This window comes from Castor canadensis, chromosome 1 (assembly GCF_047511655.1).
Source record: "Castor canadensis chromosome 1, mCasCan1.hap1v2, whole genome shotgun sequence".
NCBI lineage: Eukaryota > Metazoa > Chordata > Mammalia > Rodentia > Castoridae > Castor > Castor canadensis.
In genome coordinates, this window is record NC_133386.1 from 164,458,791 (window position 1) to 164,480,708 (window position 21,918).

The 21,918-nt window shown below is 34.6% G+C and overlaps 1 protein-coding gene across 2 annotated transcripts in view; it reads right to left on the reverse strand.

Moving 5' to 3' along the window:
- Slc5a12 (solute carrier family 5 member 12) overlaps positions 1-21,918 on the reverse strand; it is a 64,915-nt gene that overhangs the window by 40,869 nt on the left and 2,128 nt on the right. For both annotated transcript variants that reach the window (XM_074043035.1, XM_020154623.2), the window contains exons 2-7: positions 14,539-14,604; positions 12,569-12,620; positions 11,642-11,709; positions 5,924-6,078; positions 5,663-5,803; positions 524-653 (exon numbers count right to left, since the gene is read on the reverse strand). In XM_074043035.1, coding sequence (XP_073899136.1) covers positions 524-653; positions 5,663-5,803; positions 5,924-6,078; positions 11,642-11,709; positions 12,569-12,620; positions 14,539-14,604 — 612 coding nt within the window. The remainder of the gene's footprint in view (positions 1-523; positions 654-5,662; positions 5,804-5,923; positions 6,079-11,641; positions 11,710-12,568; positions 12,621-14,538; positions 14,605-21,918) is intronic.

The window sequence follows — 21,918 nt, forward strand, 5'->3', positions numbered from 1 at the left end:
CAAAATACCCTATGTGACACAGTGAAATAGCTTAATACATGGGGGTGGGAAAGGGAAGGGATTGCTCTCCCTGAGTCTGTTATCTGTAAATGGAGTTTTTAAACCACATTCAATGTAGTATATTGGCATAATGTCTATTTAAACTATACTGCAGAGATATAATCATAGACATTATGAGAATCAGGGTAATTTTGTTCAATTTTTAGATCAGAACATTATTAGTCAAACTTGTCATGTATAGAAAGAATATAAAGGCAACACCAACAACTGAAAGCCTACATTCTACTCTCCCCTGCCTTGTTCTGGCTTCAGGAATTGTCTTCAGGGGCAAAGTGAGGTGTTTGTTTTTTACATGCTCACTTTGCCTTATGAGAACGACAGTGGAGGAAAGAAGCTAAGGTCTTGGAAAATGGAAAGTACCTAGAGGTCCAGGCAGAGCAAAAGTTAGACCCAATATAACCCAACCATGATGGAACCTCACTTGTTCCAGACATTCCCCCCCTTAAACCAATGAATCCATTACCTGGTCTGGTGCTGAGATAATGCCAGAAGTCCAAGGGTCACAGTCTTTGAAATGGGAGTACATGATTAAGCCAGAGAAGACAGCACACAGCAAAATGATCCAGAGACCCAATAAGTTAAAGTACAAAGCACTAGAAAAAAGCAAATGGGCCAATTTGTAGCCTCTATGCAACACTGTAGTACAGTCATTTCATCACAAAACTCAAACTAAAGTTTTTTGGGGGTCGATCTTCAAGAAACATCACATTTTGTGCTTTTGCATTTGGGTTGGTCATTACATTTTTTAGACTAGTTATCAAATTTTAGTAGGGTAAGAATTTAGATTTTCTTTTGAAATAGGGATGTTTCCCAAAAATCTTGTGTGTGGTATGTGGTCTATTTCCTTGGATGCAATTTTACATACCAATCACTCATATTATATTACTTCAAGTGATTTTCTCCCTACTTGATTCATGAAACTGACAAAAGCCAACTTACACTTCAACATCTTTTTTTACAGATGAATAATGAGATAATGTAGAAATTAAAAAGTTATGGAAATACTCATTCTGGAGATTAATTCAGATGAAAGTTAAAGTTGAGTTTTTTAAAGATAATAGCAGTATGAAAAACTTAAGATAATCTTACCTATATTATTTGGAGCAATTTATTTTATTCTACAACACAAGGACAGGCAAATTCCAGTTGCTTTTACAGTATCCTATAGTTATTTTGTATTTGTCCAGTCTTTTGAAAATCAAAATCTTACTCTTTCTTAATCCCGGGGAAGATCTGTAAGTAGGCAGGCCTTAAATTAGCCTGAGAAAATAAGCAATCTCATGATGGAGAGAGTCACGGGAGACCAGGAGAACACATTGGGCATTTTCTTGGATCCAGTCATTGCTTGAAGGGAATCAAATGTAAGGAGACGAGCTCATTTCAAAATCTCCTATGACCTGTAGTACAACTTTCATAGGTCTCTAAAATCAAAATCCTCATTATAAACGAAATATGTTAGATAATTACTGCATTTATGTTTTATTTTATATTTTAAAAGTTTTTCCTCAAAGTATACTCCCTTGAGAGTATTTTACCAATTGTCTTTGAGTTTTATTTATTTACTTATTTTCATTTGATGCATGTTAGAAATATAATTTCTACATAAAATGAGGAATATTCCTGATTTCATTAATTGTACTTTTGCTTTTCATCTCAGGAAAAATCTACTCAAGCTTCCTAGAGAGGTTTCCATGACCATCCCTATCTGAAATAGTCACTACCTGTTCTCTCTTCACTTTCTAATTTTTATAATGATATCTGTCACTTTATCATGAGCTTCAATTTTATAATGTATTCATTTGTTTATTACCTGTTTCCCAACAAACCAACACAGTGAATGTTGTGTCCCCAGAGCACAGAATAGAAGTAGAGAAGAGCGGATACAAGTTTATTTTCTCTTTGGTAAGAAATAATGGAATGATTTAATGAATAATCAATAGTAGAAATTCATTACAATGTGATTCCACTCTTTGTACCATTTCTTTTTTGAAAAGAGCTTTGGACTTAGAGTCAGAACTTTATCCTTAACAACTAGGTGATCTTCACCAAGAATATAACAATTTGAGTCATTTATATCATCTGTAAAAAGAGTATGACATCTGCCACATCTTATTATAGGACTAATATGATGAATGAATGAGTTATACTCTATAAAATAGATGAGGGCAGTAGGGCCATACAGAAGATGTTCATACGTTGATCCAAAACAACTTTATAACTTCACCAGTCAACTATGGGAGATGAGAAGCCAGTAATGAAATTATACAGAAATGTCTTTGTCTTTTGAATATGTTTCTGACTATAAATAGACTTTGATTTTTAAAGAACACTAATTCTCTTGTTTGTAAAGTGGGGAACTTCATTGACCCATTTAAAATGTTTATTGGGCATCTCTATTAAGCAGACCCAGTTCTAGGAGAGATAGCAAGAGGTAATATAGAATCCACCTTCATGGAGATTATATTCTGGAATTGGAGGCAGGTAATAAACATTGAGGTGAAAGAAAATGATGATTTTAGATGAAGAAAGACAATAAGAAGGGAACAAAGGTGACTGGTTCTATTCATTTCAACCAGAAGATGTTATATGATGAGAAGAGTCTCAATGTTTTGTATCAACTTCTCCTACCTCAAACCACCATTAGTAGACCTAAAAGATGGACTGGGTCTGAAAACAAACAACTAAAAATGTTATTTGGCAAACAATATTAATTCTAAGAGTGGGGAAGATCTGTCTTAAGATAAAGTTTGTTTTGGTGAATAACTAGAGTTCTTGGTCATCCAATTAACCTGTCCTGATTTTATCCTATGGACACATTCATTATGAACTTTATGAATCAATTTCCACTTACTTATGTTAAAGGATTAATTTTCCCCAAGTGTCATAGGGGTTTCTAAAGCACTGATTGAACGTTTTATTTACATTGAATGTCAAACAATTAATTAAGCAAAAAATAGAACACTTGGTTAGCATTCTACAGAATGCTTCAGGGCAGAAGTCTTCTTGAGGCTCTAGTTGTGTGACAAACAAAAATCCCCACTATGTCGTCACTACAGTAGTCTCCCTTCCAAGTATGAGCACTAATTTTCTCTCCTGGATTATAATGATTAAAACACTTTAGATTCTCCCAGGGAAGTCTTTGTTTAAAGACAGAATTAATTCTTCATCTTTCCTTATTCTTCAAAGTTCTGATCATAGCTCTGATCCCTTCATAAGAGTAGGGATGTGTAAAACCTGGAGAAGGAGTCCTAAATGCTTAGGATATTTTTCTTCATGCGTATCTCTTCTTTCCTACCAGTGTTCATACCTTCTAAATACTAATACAACAAATTTTTAATTCCAAACAACTCGATGAATAAAATTTCATTGATTTTTACTTGAATTAATCTAACCCACTAAGTAAGACTTTGACATACATACACAGGATGTATCTGTATGTGTATACGCCTTTGCACACAGAAGCACACACTCCTCCATAGATGTGTATGTGAATATAGATGTACAAAGCATGGCCTTATCAAAGCATTACATTGGAATAAGCACAAAACATTATTCTTGGCCTTAGGAAAAAAAATGATTTAAAAGAAATAGTTCCTGACTTTCAGGTGCTAATTTATGACTAGAGAAAAAATTAAGCACAATAACAAAAGGAAGTCATATAATCACACAAGGTTTAAAAACTAGTTTTACTATCCAGGCTTAGTAATATGTGCCTACAGTTCCTGCTACTAAGGAGGCTGAGGCAGGAAGACCACTTGAGCCTGGGAACTTGAGATCAGCTTGGCAACATAGACAGACCTTATCTCAAAAACAAAGAAAGAAAATAGAAAGAAATAAAATTTATCAAAGAAATAGATTTAATAGAGAATTAGTCCTTATTCTATCAAAGGATTCTTTACAGATATGTTTGACTTTAGATTGTATTTTAGCTGTATTTTAAATGAATTTTAAGACCAAAATCCATGCACTTTTTAGTAATATAGCTATTGATAAAGAGATGATTATGTGTGAGGAAGGTTTGTTTTAATATTATTTATTGTAACAGCATTTGAATATATCACCAGTGAATTAATGGGTTGCTGAATAACACATTCACTTCCTTCCTCTGAATTATCTGACATATAAGTAGTAACATTAAAGTTCTCTTTTTGGAGCTCAAATTACAAAATGCTTGAATCATTGAATCCAAGCACTTTTATGGTTTCTTCACTGAAAATAACAAATAGAACACTGATACTATTTTCAAATCATGTTGGGGAGATACTCAGAGTGACTCTCTAAGAAAAGTTCAGGCTGAGGAGGCTGGTCCCTTGGGCAGTAACCCTGGGAAATGAAACAACATTTTGTATATAATTCTGGTATTTTTGTGAGTTTTGTGGAAGAGTATAGACACACCTTTGGTCCTCACCCTAGAGCTTTTGATGGCCTGCAATTCGGAGGAACTACATAGTTTAACTTTCCTTTTCTCATGTCCTGCAAAGTCAGCAGGACTGACAAGAGTTGGAATGGCTACAGACCCATTATCTTACATTTTTCTTGTTTTTAAAGTTCTTTTTAGACACTTTTAAGGGTATGTACATCTATTAAAGCAAATTAAGACAGCAAAAAGTTCTGCAGAATTCCTGAGCAGACAAAAACATTCAGGTCTCATAAAACAGCTTAACTTTGCTTCAAAACAAAACTAAAGCTTAACTAAAGTTCTTTCTTTTAAATGTTTACATTAAAGGAAAATAAAATTTAAGGCTAACCTATCAGAATAGGACAACTAATACATAAAACTAGGACCTTCCCAACAGAATGGACCAAATAAAGCAGCTATATAACTGTAACCAATCAAACATTTCCTTTGCCTCACTTCTGTATTCATCCTATAAAAGCCTCATCCTTGTGTTTCCTCAATGGTGCCCCTAGACACCATTTTTTAAAAGCTACCTGATTCATGAGTTGCTGTTTGTTCAAATAAACTCCTTAAAAATGTATTTTGTGGGCCAGGTATGATGGCACATGCCTGTAATCCCAACTACTCAAGAGGTCAAGATAGGATGATCAAAATCCAAGGCCAGCCCAGGAAAAGTGCAAGATCCTATCTAAAAATGAAAGCAAAAAAGGGCTGGAGGCATAGCTCAAGAGGTAAAGCACTTGCCTAGCAAGCATGAGGTATTGAGTTCAAACCACAGTACTGTCCCCCAAAAGTGTATCATGCCTCAATTTATCTTTTAACACATTAAAAATAATAGTTGAAGAGACCACATAATGAATCAAATAATAATTGGGGCCCGCTAATCATGGAAACTATGAGTAAAAAGCATGTGCTACTTCTCTTAGCCCTACTTACAGCACCTAATTTAACCAAGTAATTTCTCAGTCAATGAAAGCATCAAGTAATTGATAGCAAATGCAGGCAGACTTTGATCTAAGCTATAGCTCTGCCACTTCTTTGTTGATATGAGAATAGTAATGCTTGCCTCAAAATGTTACTAAAAGGGTTAAATAAATATCCCCATATCTCTCTTTCATATACCTGGATGCCCATAGGGAGCATATAATAAGAACTCAAGAAGGTAAGAGAAAAGGTAAAAAATTTTCTTGATCAATAACTTACAGCTTAGCATGCTTTTCTGTTTTGCAAGAGATACATCGCTGGATAGTTGATTGATTAACCCCATAGATTCCGAGCCAAGTAAAAGTTCCTCCCACTGTGATTGTCCAAAAAGTGTGCCTTCGGAGAGGATCTACATCAAAACTATGAGACAGAGAGAAGGGAGTGACCAAAGATGTTCCTTTGATAACCAGATATTATTTTAGTTGATGATGACATGAAGTTAAATCTTTATAAAGCATGAAAAAGTAGCATTGGACATACTCAACTATGTCTAGTCGAGATCCATTTTTTGCTTGCTCTAATACATTGTGGAATCCACCAGCATGAATTGATCCTTGAATGAGAACTGTTAAGAAGCCCACAATCATGACAACCATCTGAAAGGCATCTGTCCACACCACTGCTTTTAATCCTCCCTGAAATGCAGAGAATGTAGTGAGTTATTGAAAATGAGGACTGCAACCCTTTCAACTCTGGAAGTTTTCCCTACTAATGTAATTATTTATTCATCATTCAGAAATAGTTACTGAGCATCTTCTGTGTGCCACATTCTGTGTTCAACATGAGAATAAATGGTAAGTGAAATGGTAATAATGAAACTATTTACTTGAAATTGTGGGAAATGCAACAAAAGAGATTGTAGGAACAAGAGTTGGACTTGGTCTTGAGGAAGTGATAGTTAAGCTAAATTCTAAAAAAAGGATAGAAACTCACCATATACAGAGGATGGGGATTGGAGCAGCATGTGTGAAGGAAGAAAAAGCATGAGTTCCTGAGGAAATGAAAAAAATTGGAAGATATAGACCAAAGGTGTGGAGAGACCAATGGGGAGGTAGATGCATTTTCTAGAGGTAAGATAGATTCTGACAAGGCCAGTGAAATGATTTCTCAAGAGCAAAGAGAGATCATTAAGAGCAGTACATGCTGAGGGATTTTGTTTGTTTGTTTTACAATAGCCCATTGGAGTTTGTACAGTTAATCAATTGTTAGAATGTGGAAGAAAAGAAGTCAAAAGATCAGCTCGGAGTTCACTTCAGTAGTCTATGTCCAAGATGATGAAAAGACTGAAGCAGGGTAGAGATGGAAAGAAGTTGATGAATTTTAAATATATACAAGAGATAAAAAATCAATACAGCTTTTGCTTCATTAAATACAGGTGATTACGGAAATAAGAAATGTAAGGATAATCATATGGGTCTGGCTTGCATAATGAGTTTCTTAGATGAAACTAGTTAACAGTGAATGCATTTTGGGAAACAGATATGATAGAATATTAATAATGAAAGAAAAACTAATATTTCTAAGTAACTCATGGCGGAAGGAGTTTTGTGTTCTACAAGGTCAAATAATGAAGTAAACCCACCAGAGTTTCTGGAAAATGAATCTTGCATTAGAACTCAGTATAGAGTGATGAGGCCAGAGGATAGAGCACTATATATCAAACCACCACCTCTTAAGAGGCACCTGAAGAACTTTAAAAAAAAAAAAAAAAAAATATATATATATATATATATATATATACACATATGTAAGTTCTACCCCAGGAATTCTGAATTAATTGAAGTCTGGTTTGGGGGGTTTGTCCTCATTGTCATTAAAAATGTCTACAAAGCATTTCTAGTGTGAAATTCTGCTTGAGAACATGTAGGAAAGGAAGAAAAATAGAGACTGCTACAGCATTATAGAAGCCCTTAGGACTATAGTGAAGGCTGGGTGAGCAAATAGGGAAAGATTAAATGAAGTGACATATAAAAAACATGCTTTGAAAGTGAATAAGCACTAGAAAAATGAAAGGACGTGATATTTTTGTCATTGAAAAATAGAATTATCATCCCAGAGCACTCCTCCAGAGTGTCAAGAACTTCTGTGAAAAGATGACAAGTTTATCTTTAGCTCAAGAAGAAGATATTTAGTCATTCCATCATTTATTTTATAATTAAAATTCAATTCAAAAGTAAGCATAAAAGTCTTTGTAAAGGCATTGTATTTATGTATTTTGATCAAATCATGTTTTGAGGAAAAATAACACTATCTTGATCTCCTTTAAAGATATTAAGCCTTTCTAGCCCAAATTTCAACTTCAATTTTAGTATTATGGAAATTAAATATTAAAGTCTTCAGTTTTCAGAGAATACTTAGTATTGGTTATATAAAACTCTACATAAACCTGCATGCAAGAAAACAAGTTACTTTATCAAATATCCTTCAAAAGTTAGGTTGTAGTCTTTATGAAGACTTATCTGACTCTGACTCTTTCATATGTCTCTCTCTCTCTCCCTCTCTCTCTTTCTCTCTCATCAATCTATATTGTTTGGGGTCTATTGTTCATCTCACCAAATTTCAAATCTCTAGATGGCAAGATTAAACAAAAATCTGTTCCAGTGATTATTTCCTACTTGCTATGCATCCACAAGATTTTCAGAGTAAAGAGACTGCAATATGAACTTAGGTATTAGATAAGTAAGACATCATTTTGGTGAGACACTCCTAGCCTGACCAGAAAGAGGAGAGATGGAACACAGATGAGGTAAGATGAGTCCAGATCAAGGGGATTGATGCACATATTGAAAGCTTTTCATTATTTTCATTGCAAAGCTCATTATTTGTTCTGTGAACAGTAGGAAGCAAGAAGAGAATTAGGTTAGTCAAGTGACATGGAGAAATGGTTCTTTTCAGAAGGTTAATCTGACAGAGGCACACAGGGTATGCTAACAAGAAGAGACTGAAGGCACAAAACCTGTTAAAGAGTAGGAAACTTACTTCATCTTTATAATAGTTATTACAATATCCATACTTGTTTCTAAGGTATTTTTGAGTTTCTGTTTGTCCTACTTTTTTTTTAATGCTTGTTTTCCTCTTCTCTTACATAGATCAATTGAGGTTTTTTTATGTAAATTTCATGTTTCCACTTTAATTGAAGTTTAACCATGCATTTTTAAGAGTCAGAATTTAAGCAATGCAAGGATCCTTCAAATTAAAGCATTACAAAACCTCTAAATCTGGTGCTTACTTTCTGATTTATAATATTTTTATACAATTTTGGGGTCACTCTTTTTCTTAATCCCAAAACTATATGTAATAATAACTATTATTAGTGGTACCTTTTATATTATAAATAATACTAAGGAACATTTAATAATATATAAATTATATGAAATGATAATTATGGAGCATTAAAAATTGCTTGATTAGATTTACTACAGGTTGAGTGTCCCTTATCTGAAATGCTTAGCAGCAGAAGTGTTTCAGATTACAGTTTTTCACATTTTGAAATACTTGTATAGACTTTTCTCTAACCTGAAAATGCAAAATCTGAAACTTTCCAAATTTCAGAACTAATTGAATGTCATGTCCATACTCAAAAATATCAGATTTTGGAACATTTTAGATTTTGAATTTTGGGGCTTAGGGACATTCAGCCCATATTTTACTTTCTTCATAGTGCTTGTTCCATGTAAAGCTGTCATATTATGTGGTTTTGCCATTACCCCATAATACTTTGCTAGATTTATCTTAAGGTAATATTTATCAATGATAAATTCTCTTGGTTATGGACAACCAATTCCTAGAATATAGTTCGACTGAAAACACAATTATAGGTTGACACTTGTTTTATCTCAGAGCTTTGAATATACTCCTTCACTGTGTTTAGCTTCTATTTTTGTTGTAAAGAAATCTGCCAAGAATGTCCCTTGATAGATATTTTTTTATTTGTTTGTTTAAAGTTTTCTGTTTATATCTGCTGTTCTATAATTTCACAAATGTGTATAGGCAAGGACATTTTTCTTTTTATTCTTTAAGTTTGCACTGTTTAAAACTATAGATTCTTATCTTTTATCAGAAAAATTTCAAGGCACATTTTTGTAATTTTGCCTTTTCTCCATTCATAAGATTCTGTTGACACAAATCAGATTTTCTAATTTTGTCCTCTATTATCGCCATTCCTCTCATTTTCCATCTCCTTTTCTTTCTGATATACTATTATTTCTTCAGCTAGGTTTCCAATGTGCCAATTGTCTCTTCAAATATATCTGTTTTTGTCCTAGCAGTGATATTGTGTGATTGATCATGATATTCATTCATCTTTGAAACTGTACCTTTAGGTAAGCAGTTTGTGCATATTCTATATTCACTGTCTGCCAATTCCAATGAACGCTATTCCTGAGAGGCTAAGTCTTGTTTGATGGTTTGCTGGTCTGCACTCATGGGAGATTCTATTTCTAATTATATTTTACATTAGGAATTTAGCTGTATCTGCATCTGTGGGTCATTATATAGTCCTAAATTGTATTCTTCCTCCAGAGAATATTTGCATCTTTTTCCTTGCAAGGGTGAAAGCACATCACTAATCTAGAGCCACTCCAGCTTTCCTTCATTATCCAACTCTAGTCACACAGTCCCAGGCTCATTTGCTCTACTTGGCCAGTGGCCCAAGGTCCAATAACTCAACTGTAGTATTGTTATGAGCACCTACCCTCAATTAGTCCCATCCTTTCTCCCTACCCATGTCTCACACCTTCTAAATTCCAGTTCTGATAATTCGCATATTTAAATTACTTTGTAATATTATATTATTTTTAAAATTTATTTTGGGGTAAGATATCCCAGGGGAGGTATGATACCCAGTGCAATAGTAACAGAGCATTAGAAAGATCTAGGGCAAATGCAGCAATGTGGTTGGACTTGGATCATATGACAAGGGGAGGGCACATATGGGAGGTATAGAAATAGATAGGACACCCAAAACATGAAAGCATTTGATATCCCCACTGCAGAGGAATTAATACAGAAACCTTAAAGTGACAGAGGTTAACATGAGAAGGGGATCAGGAACCAGTGTAAAGATCAGTTAGAGATGAATCAACTTGGGTTGTACACATTTGTACACGAAAGATATCCTTAACTCAACTAGCAAAAACGCTTTGTCTTCTTTATTATTCGTATGTCTTCTCTTCAACAAAATTAGTGATAAGGGCAGAACAGGTTCTGCCTGGAAGTGAGGGGTGAGGGGAGCAGAGGGGAGGGGAGGGGGACAGAGAGGAGAAATGACCCATACAATGTATGCACGTGTGAATAAATGAATAATTAAAAAAATAGAAAGTTGTTACACCTGACATCTAGTTGTCCTTCTATGGGCAGGTATCTCAGAGTATCTAATCTGTAAAGCATGACAAGGGTGAAAAAATAGGCAGCAGTCTATTTTTTAAACTGAGGTGGGAGAAAGTATGGGAGAATTATGATAATGAGAATGAAATGGAAAAAAGAAGACAAAATTTTGAATTCAGAGCAAAAAAATGGTGAGATCTGCAAGTATGTAAAAGAGATAAAGGCATTTTTAATTATATGTTCTTGCAATATATATTATAGTGGGTACATGATATGAACATAATGTCAAAATACATGTACAGTCTGCTACATGATAATATGTCAATTATAATATTTTTCTTTATAGGGAAGAAGGAGAATTCAACTGTCTGAGAACCACTATCATATTCTTAACTGATAAGTATAAGCAGCAGCTGGTGGAATGACTCAGAAGAATAAAGATTCCAACTATAAGGCATGCTGCAACAATAGGTCCCCAATGACAACTTGTTGACCTAAACTAATTATAGCAATTATATAATTACACTACCAATACCGCGTGATTAAAAATAGGGCATGCATAAAGACAATGTTAAAAGTAATGTAGGCTTATCTACAGTACGAGACAAAATAGCTGTGAAATCTCTCATTAGACATCATCTCTCATTAGACATGACTCTCTTCAATTAGCTCATAGTTCAAATTCTAATGATTGGTACTAAAAAGAATTTTTAAATAAATTAAAAAATAACCAGCACTTTCCTCAGGAAACTGTGACAGAGAAGTTGACAATTTCGATTTCTGGTATAATTAGATGACCTCTTGTTGGAAATTTTCCCTTATTCCATATTAGGAGGTAATGTTAAACACTTTTTCACATCTAGATGTACATACCAGGGTACAGTAGAATGTGCAAACGATTCCTGTTGCAAACACAGAGCCCCAGAGATCAAACCCAGTCACTATGAAAAGAGAAAAAAAAAACATTAAAAGCAGTATTTCTGAGGAAAGAAAAGTAGCAAATTTATCAGATAAAGTCACAATATTCTTGTCAGTGTTTACTCTGGCCTAAGGATATCAAATTTGTTTTCCTTCATTAAATTTTCTCACCTCTTAGCTAGATTATTTTATTACATTTTTATACATAAATTTCATGCATTTTTTTGTCAATTTTTTCCTCCTATGATTCTATATTATCCATCTCTGGTTCAAATGTTTTGTTTTTCTTGAGTAAGGTAAGTCATCTGAAATTGCTTGAGCATCACAGAAGAAATAATACTTTTCAGTATTAGTATATGGATCTATTAAGTTGAATATTGAGGATTTTCAGTATGACAGAGGCACTGTGAAAGTTAGTTGCTTTTTTTTCTTTCATTTTCATTTCTAGGACTCTATTCTCTTGAAAGGGCCAGCTATACAATTTACAGCAAATATTACAAACACCTTTTACTCTTGTTCTCAGATTATCCACTCATGAAGTCACTAAAAAAGAACCCTATGTTATAGGGGATCTTACCTAGTGGTTGTGAATATACAATGCCCATACTGCCATTATTTTGATGACTAAAAAGCAAACCAAAATATCCCCCAAAACGAGAGAAAATTGGACTGGATATACTGCTGTGAGGCAAAATTAAATACCTAATTGTATTATTTTCAATATTCAATAAACTTTTAAAGATTTATGTATGCAGTGACTTTACAGTAACGGAACACCCTAACTAGTATCTCTCCAATCACATTTTTTATGTATATTTTTTCCAAGTAGAGAATTCAGGGATAAAAGTGGTGGCATATGTCCATGGAGCATTGGTAACTCACCTTGATTGAGTGCTAGAGCAGGAGCATACACTACCACCCCAGTGTAGAGAATCTGGTGGAGAAGCAAGAATCAAGTTAACAATGAGAAAGTTAAATGAGAAGGAAAATTGCATAGGAAGTTCTTTATTGGCCTTAGACATGTATTTCCTTGAACTTGTTCAGCAAACATTTTGCTATCATCCACTATAATTTTGATGCTGTTCACCCCTGTAATTAATTTGGTTTTGATGCTGTTCACCCCTGTAATTAATTTGTAGAGGTAATGCAGTCATTAGATGGAAAAAGAGAGTTCAAATTTCAAGACTGCTGCTAGCTAATTTGAGATGTTATGGTCAGGTTTGGTACTTTTCTAAGGCAATACATAGTAAGCCTTAAATTAAGTTCTTTATTTACCTTCCCTCTTTCCAGTTCCCTCACACACAAATCATAATGATCTCTCTGCTGACTTCATAGGAAGCTTTACTAAAGAACAGAAGTACTTTTCCACAATTTGCTGAGATATTGAATTTAGAGTAGTGATGGAAAAATCTGTGAAGGAAGACTTGCAACAAGGATGACTTACATAAAGAATGCATCTTCTAATTCATGGGACTGCCATTGCAATGTTAATGGAAATTCCTTCAGAAACCATTTTTTTTTAGATAGAATTCCACTTTTTAGAGATTCATGTGAAAGTTTCAAAAGTAAGTATCTGTGGCCAGTTCAAGATGTGTTGCTTTCCTCCTATTCTATTACTTATGTCCTTCAGGCAGTGGGGAAGAGTTTTGATTAAAAGGAAAGGTTATCTTGTGACATTTCTGCAATCTCCCTGTACAGTATCTTAAGCAAACAAAAATACCTCTTTTCAATAAAGGAGAACAGGAAGTAAAACAGGTCCTGGTTGGTTGTGGGGTTGGTAACAGTGGGAGGGAGGAAGATACAAGGAAATGGTGAAGGAGACTGAATATAATAGAAATATTATGTACTCATGTATGAAAATGGAAAAATGAGACATGTTGAAACTATTCCAGGAATTGGAGGAGGGGAAATAAAGGAGAATGATGGAGGAGGTGAATTCAACTATGACAAATTATAAGAACTTTTGTAAATGTCACAATGTACCCCCAGTACAATAGAAAGAAAGAAACAGAAAAAAGGAAGGAACAAAGGAAGGAAGGAATGAAAGAATGAAGGAACGAAGCAAGGAAGGGATGAAGGAAGGAAGGAAAGAAAGAAAGATTATCTTCTAATAGAAAGTGCTTAGTGAACAATAGGAACTGCACCAATTACATAATTGTACGCAAGGTAGGGGCATCATGAAAGCATCTAAGCCTGGAGATGGAAAAGGAGTTCATAAGAAGGAAGTACTGAGTTGTAGGTATGGCTCAAGCTATAGACCACCTGCCTAGCAAGTGAGAAGCCCTGAGTTCAAAATCCAAAACCATCAAAAAAAGAATTAAAAAGAGGGAAGCAGGTGTATTGGTAGGCACAATTATCTTAAAAGGATTTATAGAAAAGCAGGCATTTCTAATTCAACTCAACTCAATTAACAGGTTATAAAAATCAAGCCAGGTATGGTGGGACATGCCTGTAATCTCAATAGTCAGTAGGTGGAGGTAGTAGGATTCAAGTTCAAAGTCATCCTGAGCTACATAGTAAGACTCTATCTCAAAGAAAAAAAAATCAGTTATCAGACCATTCCATATTTAAAACTTTTAGAAGTTAAATATGAGTGAAATAAATCTGAAGAACGTTTCTTTGTGGATTAAAATATATACTTGTTATTTATTAGTACAGACTCATGGAATCTCTGCATTGGGGAAGCCTCTTGATATAAACACATATCTTAAAATGCCATCTCTGGAAGAAAGTAGTAGCTTTGTAGTGTTAATCATCCTTTAGTTGAGTTAAATTCCCCTTAAATAAGCAGAACTGCAACTGTGTGTATGAACTCTTCTGGCTTCACATCTGCATCAGCCACTGCTCCTTACCGTCTGAACAATGTAGATGACTGTTGCTGCAAAGCGAACTGGTTTGTTGAATCGTAGTTGCAAGTACTGGAGGGAATAGAGAAAGACATGAAATTTAGGTAAAACCTGCTAAGATCCTTTTTTCCCAGTGGTATTACTCTGAGTTTAGTGCTTTGAACTTATGCTTTTATAGTATGTATTCTTGAGAACAACAGGGGGGAAAAATAAGGATTGCTAAAAGTCAAGCAATTCTTGTTCACACTACTTGGATAGTCAGAGAAGATAAAGTGGTTGTTTGAAAAAAAACCCAGATCTGTTGACTTTCTGTCTAGGAGTCTTCCTACAGGCCCTACCAAATTCATTGTTTTCTTTTCTATGCCTGCTGCCCAAAATTTTGCTCAGTTCTTTGTTTTATTCTTTTCAGGATTACTGCTACAACTCCCTAATTGGTCTCCCCAATACCAAGCCTTGCCATCAACTCATATCTGACACATTGTTTCTTTTAAAACAGACCTCTGATTTTTGTCACTCTTTTCTCAATAACCTCAATGATTCTCTATTTTTGACAAAACAAAGTGTACCTCAGTTTCAAACCCTCTTTTATCTGACCACACTTATCTATCACTTACAAAATTTATTCTCCATATGAAGTCATTTAGTGTTCAACTAACATATTTTGTACTTTTCCAATCTTTCTTCTATTTAGACAGAATTCTCAATGTCAGAGTCTCTCTCCTTGTATTTCAAATTTCAAATTTGTTCCCAAAGTTCTTTGTCATTTCTCAGAAAGAATGGGCCCAATTTCCATTCCTATTCTTACTCACATTCTCTTCTGTGAGCTCTTATGCTTCTTACACTAAACCTTTTTCATGGTTACTAGCCAATTTCTTAAATTTGATGCCACATTTCTTTATTAGTTATGGGTTAGTTAACTATAGCTATTGTAACAAATTATTACCAGTTTGGTGTCTTAAAACAACTGAAATTTAGAATCTTGCATTTCTGGAAAATTTTTTGTCTCTCAAATCTGTTACTACCTGTCTCCTACAAGAGTACATGTGCTTCCACTTAAGGCCCACATTAATAATCCAAGATGATCTTAATTAATTAAATTATATTTGCAAAGACCTATCTCCTCCTTTTTTTGACCATATATATCAGAGGTTCTAAGCATTAGACATGAATACACACACACACACACACACACACACACACACACACACACATACACACACACACACATACACACTGGAAGATACTAGTATATGTCTTCTAATGTATCATAAACATGTTGGATGAACAAAATAAATTTTAAAGGTAGAAAATGACCTAAGGATTCGATTTCCTGATTTTAGTTTTTACTTGATAGTACTTTCTTACCTAAATTTAAGAAAAATCATTTTGATTAAATCAGGGATAAACTACTGATTTGTCCTTTCCCTAGAAATGATACATAAATGTTTCATGGCTTAAAATAGACCATTCTTTGAAACAAGAAGTTCTCAGTAGAATTTGGCTGAGTTTCATAACAGCCCCATTTCATAATTTGCCCTGCTAGATGCATCAAATCCTCAGGTAAAGATCTACCTTAATTTCAGGTCTTCTTTGGTCAGGTGATATACTCAGTAGACTGGGATTCAGTCACACTCTGAGTATAACTGAGAGTAACAGATATAAAGAAATCATTCTTACAGAGATAAGGACTGTAAATGAGGAATCAAAAACTCAAATATCACAGGATAGAAAACTGTGCAAAACTTTTGTGGTGAAGACAGCTTAGGTTCAAATCACATGCCCTTGGGAAGGCAAGTTGACTGCACAAAGCCATATGTTTCTCTTCCTAAAGTAGACACTTAAAAGATCAAATGACATAGGTGGGATAATACCAAACACATAGTGATCAATATAGTAGGATCTTAGTGACTATCACTGTGGGTACAGCAGCCATAACTTATTGGCACTCACTGTTCCAGTACATGTTGATAACATACCAGTGCACTTGTGACTTCTGCTTGAAAGCATCTCTCGGCCTTTGCATAACACAGGTCAGAAGTGCTAGAGTATGTTTTCATTACCATTCAGACAATAACTGAAATGACTTGGGAAAAAACACACTGCCTTTCAGAGAGGACACCCTGAGACATATTCTAGATAGTCTCTTAAAGATCCCCAGAGGGATTGAATCCCAGTTACTCACACTGATAATCTGCTTGAAAATGCACCTTTCATTGAGTTCCTTCCTTTCCAAGACTTACTTTACCATTTATTTCCCCATGTTTATAGAAATCTAGTCCCCCAAAATTACTTTTGTTTGAACCTTTATCTCTGAGTAGTAAGGTTAAAATCTTATTTTGTGGGAAATGCAGCTTAAGATGGTTATATTTCAAAGTGACTTTAAAATTTGTCCATAGGGAGGTGTATCTGCTTGCTGATAGGAACTCTTTTCCATCACATAATGAACCTAGGATAGAATACAGAACAATGAAACCAAACACTATATAGACAAGCTGTTTCATCTGTGTTTCTATAGACTCAAGTCCCTTGCCAACTCTCTATCTGATGGTAGTCACATTGATGACCCCAAGTGAGCCAGGAAAAGAAATTTACTATCTTGTGAGACCCAATTGAGCTAGGCCAAATTGCTTCTCTATAGAATTATGAGCAAATAAAACTATTATTTTGATAAATCTAATTTATGGTTGTATGCTACATAGCAGTAGACAATTAATAGAAAAATGGTTACCAGAAGTGGGAAGATGTTATAACAAAAAAACAAAAATACATGGTATTGGCTTTGGGATCTGAAAGGTACATGAAATCCGGGAAAGCAAAGGAGAAACTGTTCCTGAAAAATGGAAGAGCTGTGAGGAAACTGCTAAAGGAATCTGGAAGTGAATGGTTTCTTTCCATCCCAGTTTAATCTCAATCAATTCAGCAACACTAGAGAGGAGGAAAGGGTAAGTGAGAAAAGAATTAGGTCAGAAGTCAGATTCCTTCAATTCTAGTTTGAAATTTGCTGACATCTCACTGTGTGATCTAAACCCCTGTTGGCTTATCAGTGAAACGGAAGGAGATCATTTCAATACCCGAAAGAATGCATTCACTTGTCCTTGCAACATATTCATTCACTCATTTCATGGTCATCGTTGATGAGTTTATAAACTATAGTAAAAAGTGAAAATGGAAGTTCAACAGAAAAAGTGCATACTTCACATTTGGTTATAAAAGTAGTAGGGGTGACATTTAGCTTTCTCATGTTGTGTTATTTTCAGGACCCCAAACTTGATCCAGCCGTACTCTTTTTTAACTCAGGAAATACAAAGTCCTCTTTTCATGTTGACTCAATCCCCAGTAACAGGAAGTCAACCTTTACTCCTCTCTGCTTTTTACTCCCCACATCCAGTTCATAAAAGAATCCTGGAGACTGCACTCCACTTTCAAAAGATACTCACTTGTATTATCTCCCCTACTGCTACTGTTACCATCATCTCTTGTCAAGACTATGGCAGTAATCTTTCAGTTATGAGCAGTCGAGATCCTACAATTATTCTCAATATTCAGTTAGAATAACATTCCTAAAATATTAACCCCATCATGTTGCCCCTCTACTCAAATGCTATAATGCCCATCTCCCTGTGAGAAAAAGTTAATCCCTCCAATGACCAAAAAGTCTTCATAATATTGGTTTAGACCCTATCAGACTCAAAATATCCATTTTACAACAAATATTTTATGACACCATTTACTGAAATAATATTTAATAGTATTATCTTATACCTAAACATATAATTTATCAAAATGTAAATGTTATAATAATACCACAAAATGTATCTTAAGAGACAAGTAAAAGAAAAGCAATTTCCAAATGTATATACATGTATATAAAATGCATAAATGCTAGAAACCACTTTAAAAGAAGTCACAGTGAGGTAATAGCTTATTTATTATCATAATGGATTGAAAAAGTAAGTAGTTCAGAAGTCATCTAGTCTAAGAAGCTTAAAGGAAATGAGAGATCAAGCAGACACTAGCTTATAAACTTGTATTAAGGGTAAATAATAGAGGGCTGTGTTGATTAGGTCATGATAAGAAGAAGACAGAAATAACCTTAACTGAAGGGAAGATAACACGAAGAGACTAATTATAAACCATCCAAGTGGATATAATGAAAATGTATGATATTGCAAATGAGCTAAGCTTAATTTATAACAAGAAGGTGAGAATAATTCCTTTTGCTTTGATATTTGACAGGGTAGTGATACAATAACACAGATGGTATAAATCCCACTTCATATCAAGGCATTTAACCACTTGGCTATTGCTACAAATATCCACCCCAAAAATGGTGGGCTCAAAAACCAAAGAATAATTATTTCTCATAACTTTGGAGTTTGGTGGCAGTTCTTCTAGCCATTTCACAGGGCTCTCATGTGACTGCAGTCCACTGGAAGATCAAATAAGTGAGGACTACGATGACCTCACTCAAATGTCTGGCAAGTTTTTGGCTGTTAACTTATCTCCCCTCTGTTTTCACTCATGGTCCAGAAACTTCCCCAATACTCCAGCTTTCTTAAATTACAGCACCAGAGCAGCATTTCAAGATGACAAATGCTAAAGGTACAAGCCTCATGAGGCCTAAGCTTCAAACTCAGTTATATTTGTGACATTCTAGCCATCAAAGGAAATCACAAATGTGGTCCAGGTCCTAAGAATGAGGAAATATAGTCCACCAATTTCAGTCTTTTATTTCAGTTTTTAGCAACAAAAGAAAATGAATGATATAAAAATAGGGACAGTAGCAATAAAAACAACAACTATTATACAATGTCTGACATAACATCTAGCATTTGCTCAGATCTATAAAAATATTTACTTATGGCACCATATTTCCTTACAGCTGTCCTTTGAGATATATTTTATTATTATCACTATTTTACACATTTAAACACCAGATATAGAGAGTTGGGAAAATTTCCCCAAAATAATGCAGCCCTCATGAGACAGAACTAGCATACAAAGCCAAATAGTCAGAGTCTAGCGTTCGTGCTTTTAACCCCTATTTCCTACTGCCAGTTCATCATGCAACCTCAGAAGAAACTCATATGTCCTTTATACAATTTTCATATCTTATCTGAGTAATATAAATTTTGAGTATGCAGAGTTTACAATAGTAAATACTTTAAAACAATTTTTGTAAATTAAATTTAGTGAAAGCCCTGTATTTCTTATATCTGCACCAACTTAATTATTTATTTATTTATTTATTTATTTATTTATTTATTTATTGTTTTATTATTCATATGTGCATACAAGGCTTGGGTCATTTCTTCCCCCTGCCCCCACCCCCTCCCTTACCACCCACTCCACCCCCTCCGTCTTCCACTACCCCCTCAATACCCAGCATAAACTATTTTGCCCTTATCTCTAATTTTGTTGAAGAGAGAGTATAGGCAATAATAGGAAGGAACAAGTGTTCCTGGTTGCGATAAGGATAGCTATACAGGGAGTTGACTCACATTAATTTCCTGTGCATGTGTGTTACCTTCTAGGTTAATTCTTTTTGATCTAACCTTTTCTCTAGTTCCTGGTCCCCTTTTCCTATTGGCCTCAGTTGCTTTTAAGGTGTCTGCTTTAGTTTCTCTGCATGAAGGGCAACAAATGCTAGCTAATTTTTTAGGTGTCTTACCTATCCTCACCCCTCCCTTGTGTGCTCTCGCTATTATCATGTGCTCAAAGTCCAATCCCCTTGTTGTGTTTGCCCTTGATCTAACGTCCACATATGAGAGAGAACATACGATTTTTGGTCTTTTGGGCCAGGCTAACCTCACTCAGAATGATGTTCTCCAATTCCATCCATTTACCAGCGAATGATAACATTTCGTTCTTCTTCATGGCTGCATAAAATTCCATTGTGTAGAGATACCACATTTTCTTAATCCATTCATCAGTGGTGGGGCATCTTGGCTGTTTCCATAACTTGGCTATTGTGAATAGTGCCGCAATAAACACAGGTTACTCCAGAGGCACCCATGTTTATTGCGGCACTATTCACAACTTAATAATTTAAAAGGAGTCTTATATTGCTTCAGTTACATATTTACTATTGCCTCAACTTCTTCTCTTGTAACTGTGGACTATAGTTTTGCTAAAATTAGTTTCAATTAAGTATGTATTGAGCTGCATATATGGAAAAGACAAATTGCTTAGTGAATAAATTTTTTAATAATTCCAATACAATGTTTTTAATTCAGTTTACTTGAAGAATGTCTATGTGTGTATAATATTTTACAAAATTATCATGTACTAAGCACTACTAATTTATGTTTCATAAAACATGAAAGATCATGAAGCATATGGTGTAATATTTCCTTCTGTATATGTGTCCCATACATCCTAAACTTCAACAATGCTCCCAATCACTATTACAACCAAATTACTTCACAAGTATCTGTAGAGCTCTCTCTGTGTGGTACCACACCCAGAGGGGGATGTTCAATGTAACTGGGCCCTCTCACCATTTTGATCTCTCTCTTTTTTTTTAACCATCCTTCCCTTTGCTTACTCTTCTCCAAGCACACTGATTGCTTTGTTGTCTTTCAACCTGCCAACTACACTTCCACTTTGGGGCATTTGCATTCTCACTTCTTCATCAAGAGATGTTCATCCTTCACCTGGTTCAATCCCTTGTTTTCTTCTGCTCTCCACTTAAAAATGTTCTATCACCATGGGAGTTTTCTTGACCACCCTCTAGGAACTATAGACCTTCTCTACCCAAGCTAGCATTCCACCTGTCTACTTCATCTTATTTCCTTTTTCTGCATTGTCTTTTATAGAACAAGAAAAACATAATAACTCAGCATGTGATCTCAAAAGTTAGACTACTTGGATTTAAAAAATTGCCCTTTGAAAACTGAGACAATGAGAAAATTGCTTAATTCTATGTGCCTTAGTTTTCCACTTTGTTAAGTGGGAATAATGCTAATACACCTACCTAAAATGATTTATTTTAGTGCCAAGTGAATTCGTAGATGTAAAATATTATGTCAGTACCTAGCACACAGTTAATATCATATAAATTTGTGTTGTGATTGTTTTATGCCTTTCTCTGCTGTGGCAAGGTCCATGAAGGCAAGACCTTTGGTTTAATGCTGCATTTCTAGAGCAATAACAGAAAGCCCAGAACATAGTACATGCTTAATGGGAATTTACTGATGAATGAATCACTAAAAAAATTGTATTCCATGTGTAGGTAATTTCTTATAATTTAAAAAGCCATTTTACATTAAACAAAACCTTCATGAAAAAATGGAATTGTTATATTCTACTGAAAATTAAAACTGAGATATGATTTTTTTAAACCTTGCTCACAAAGTGATCCTATTATCAATGAAAAATAGAACT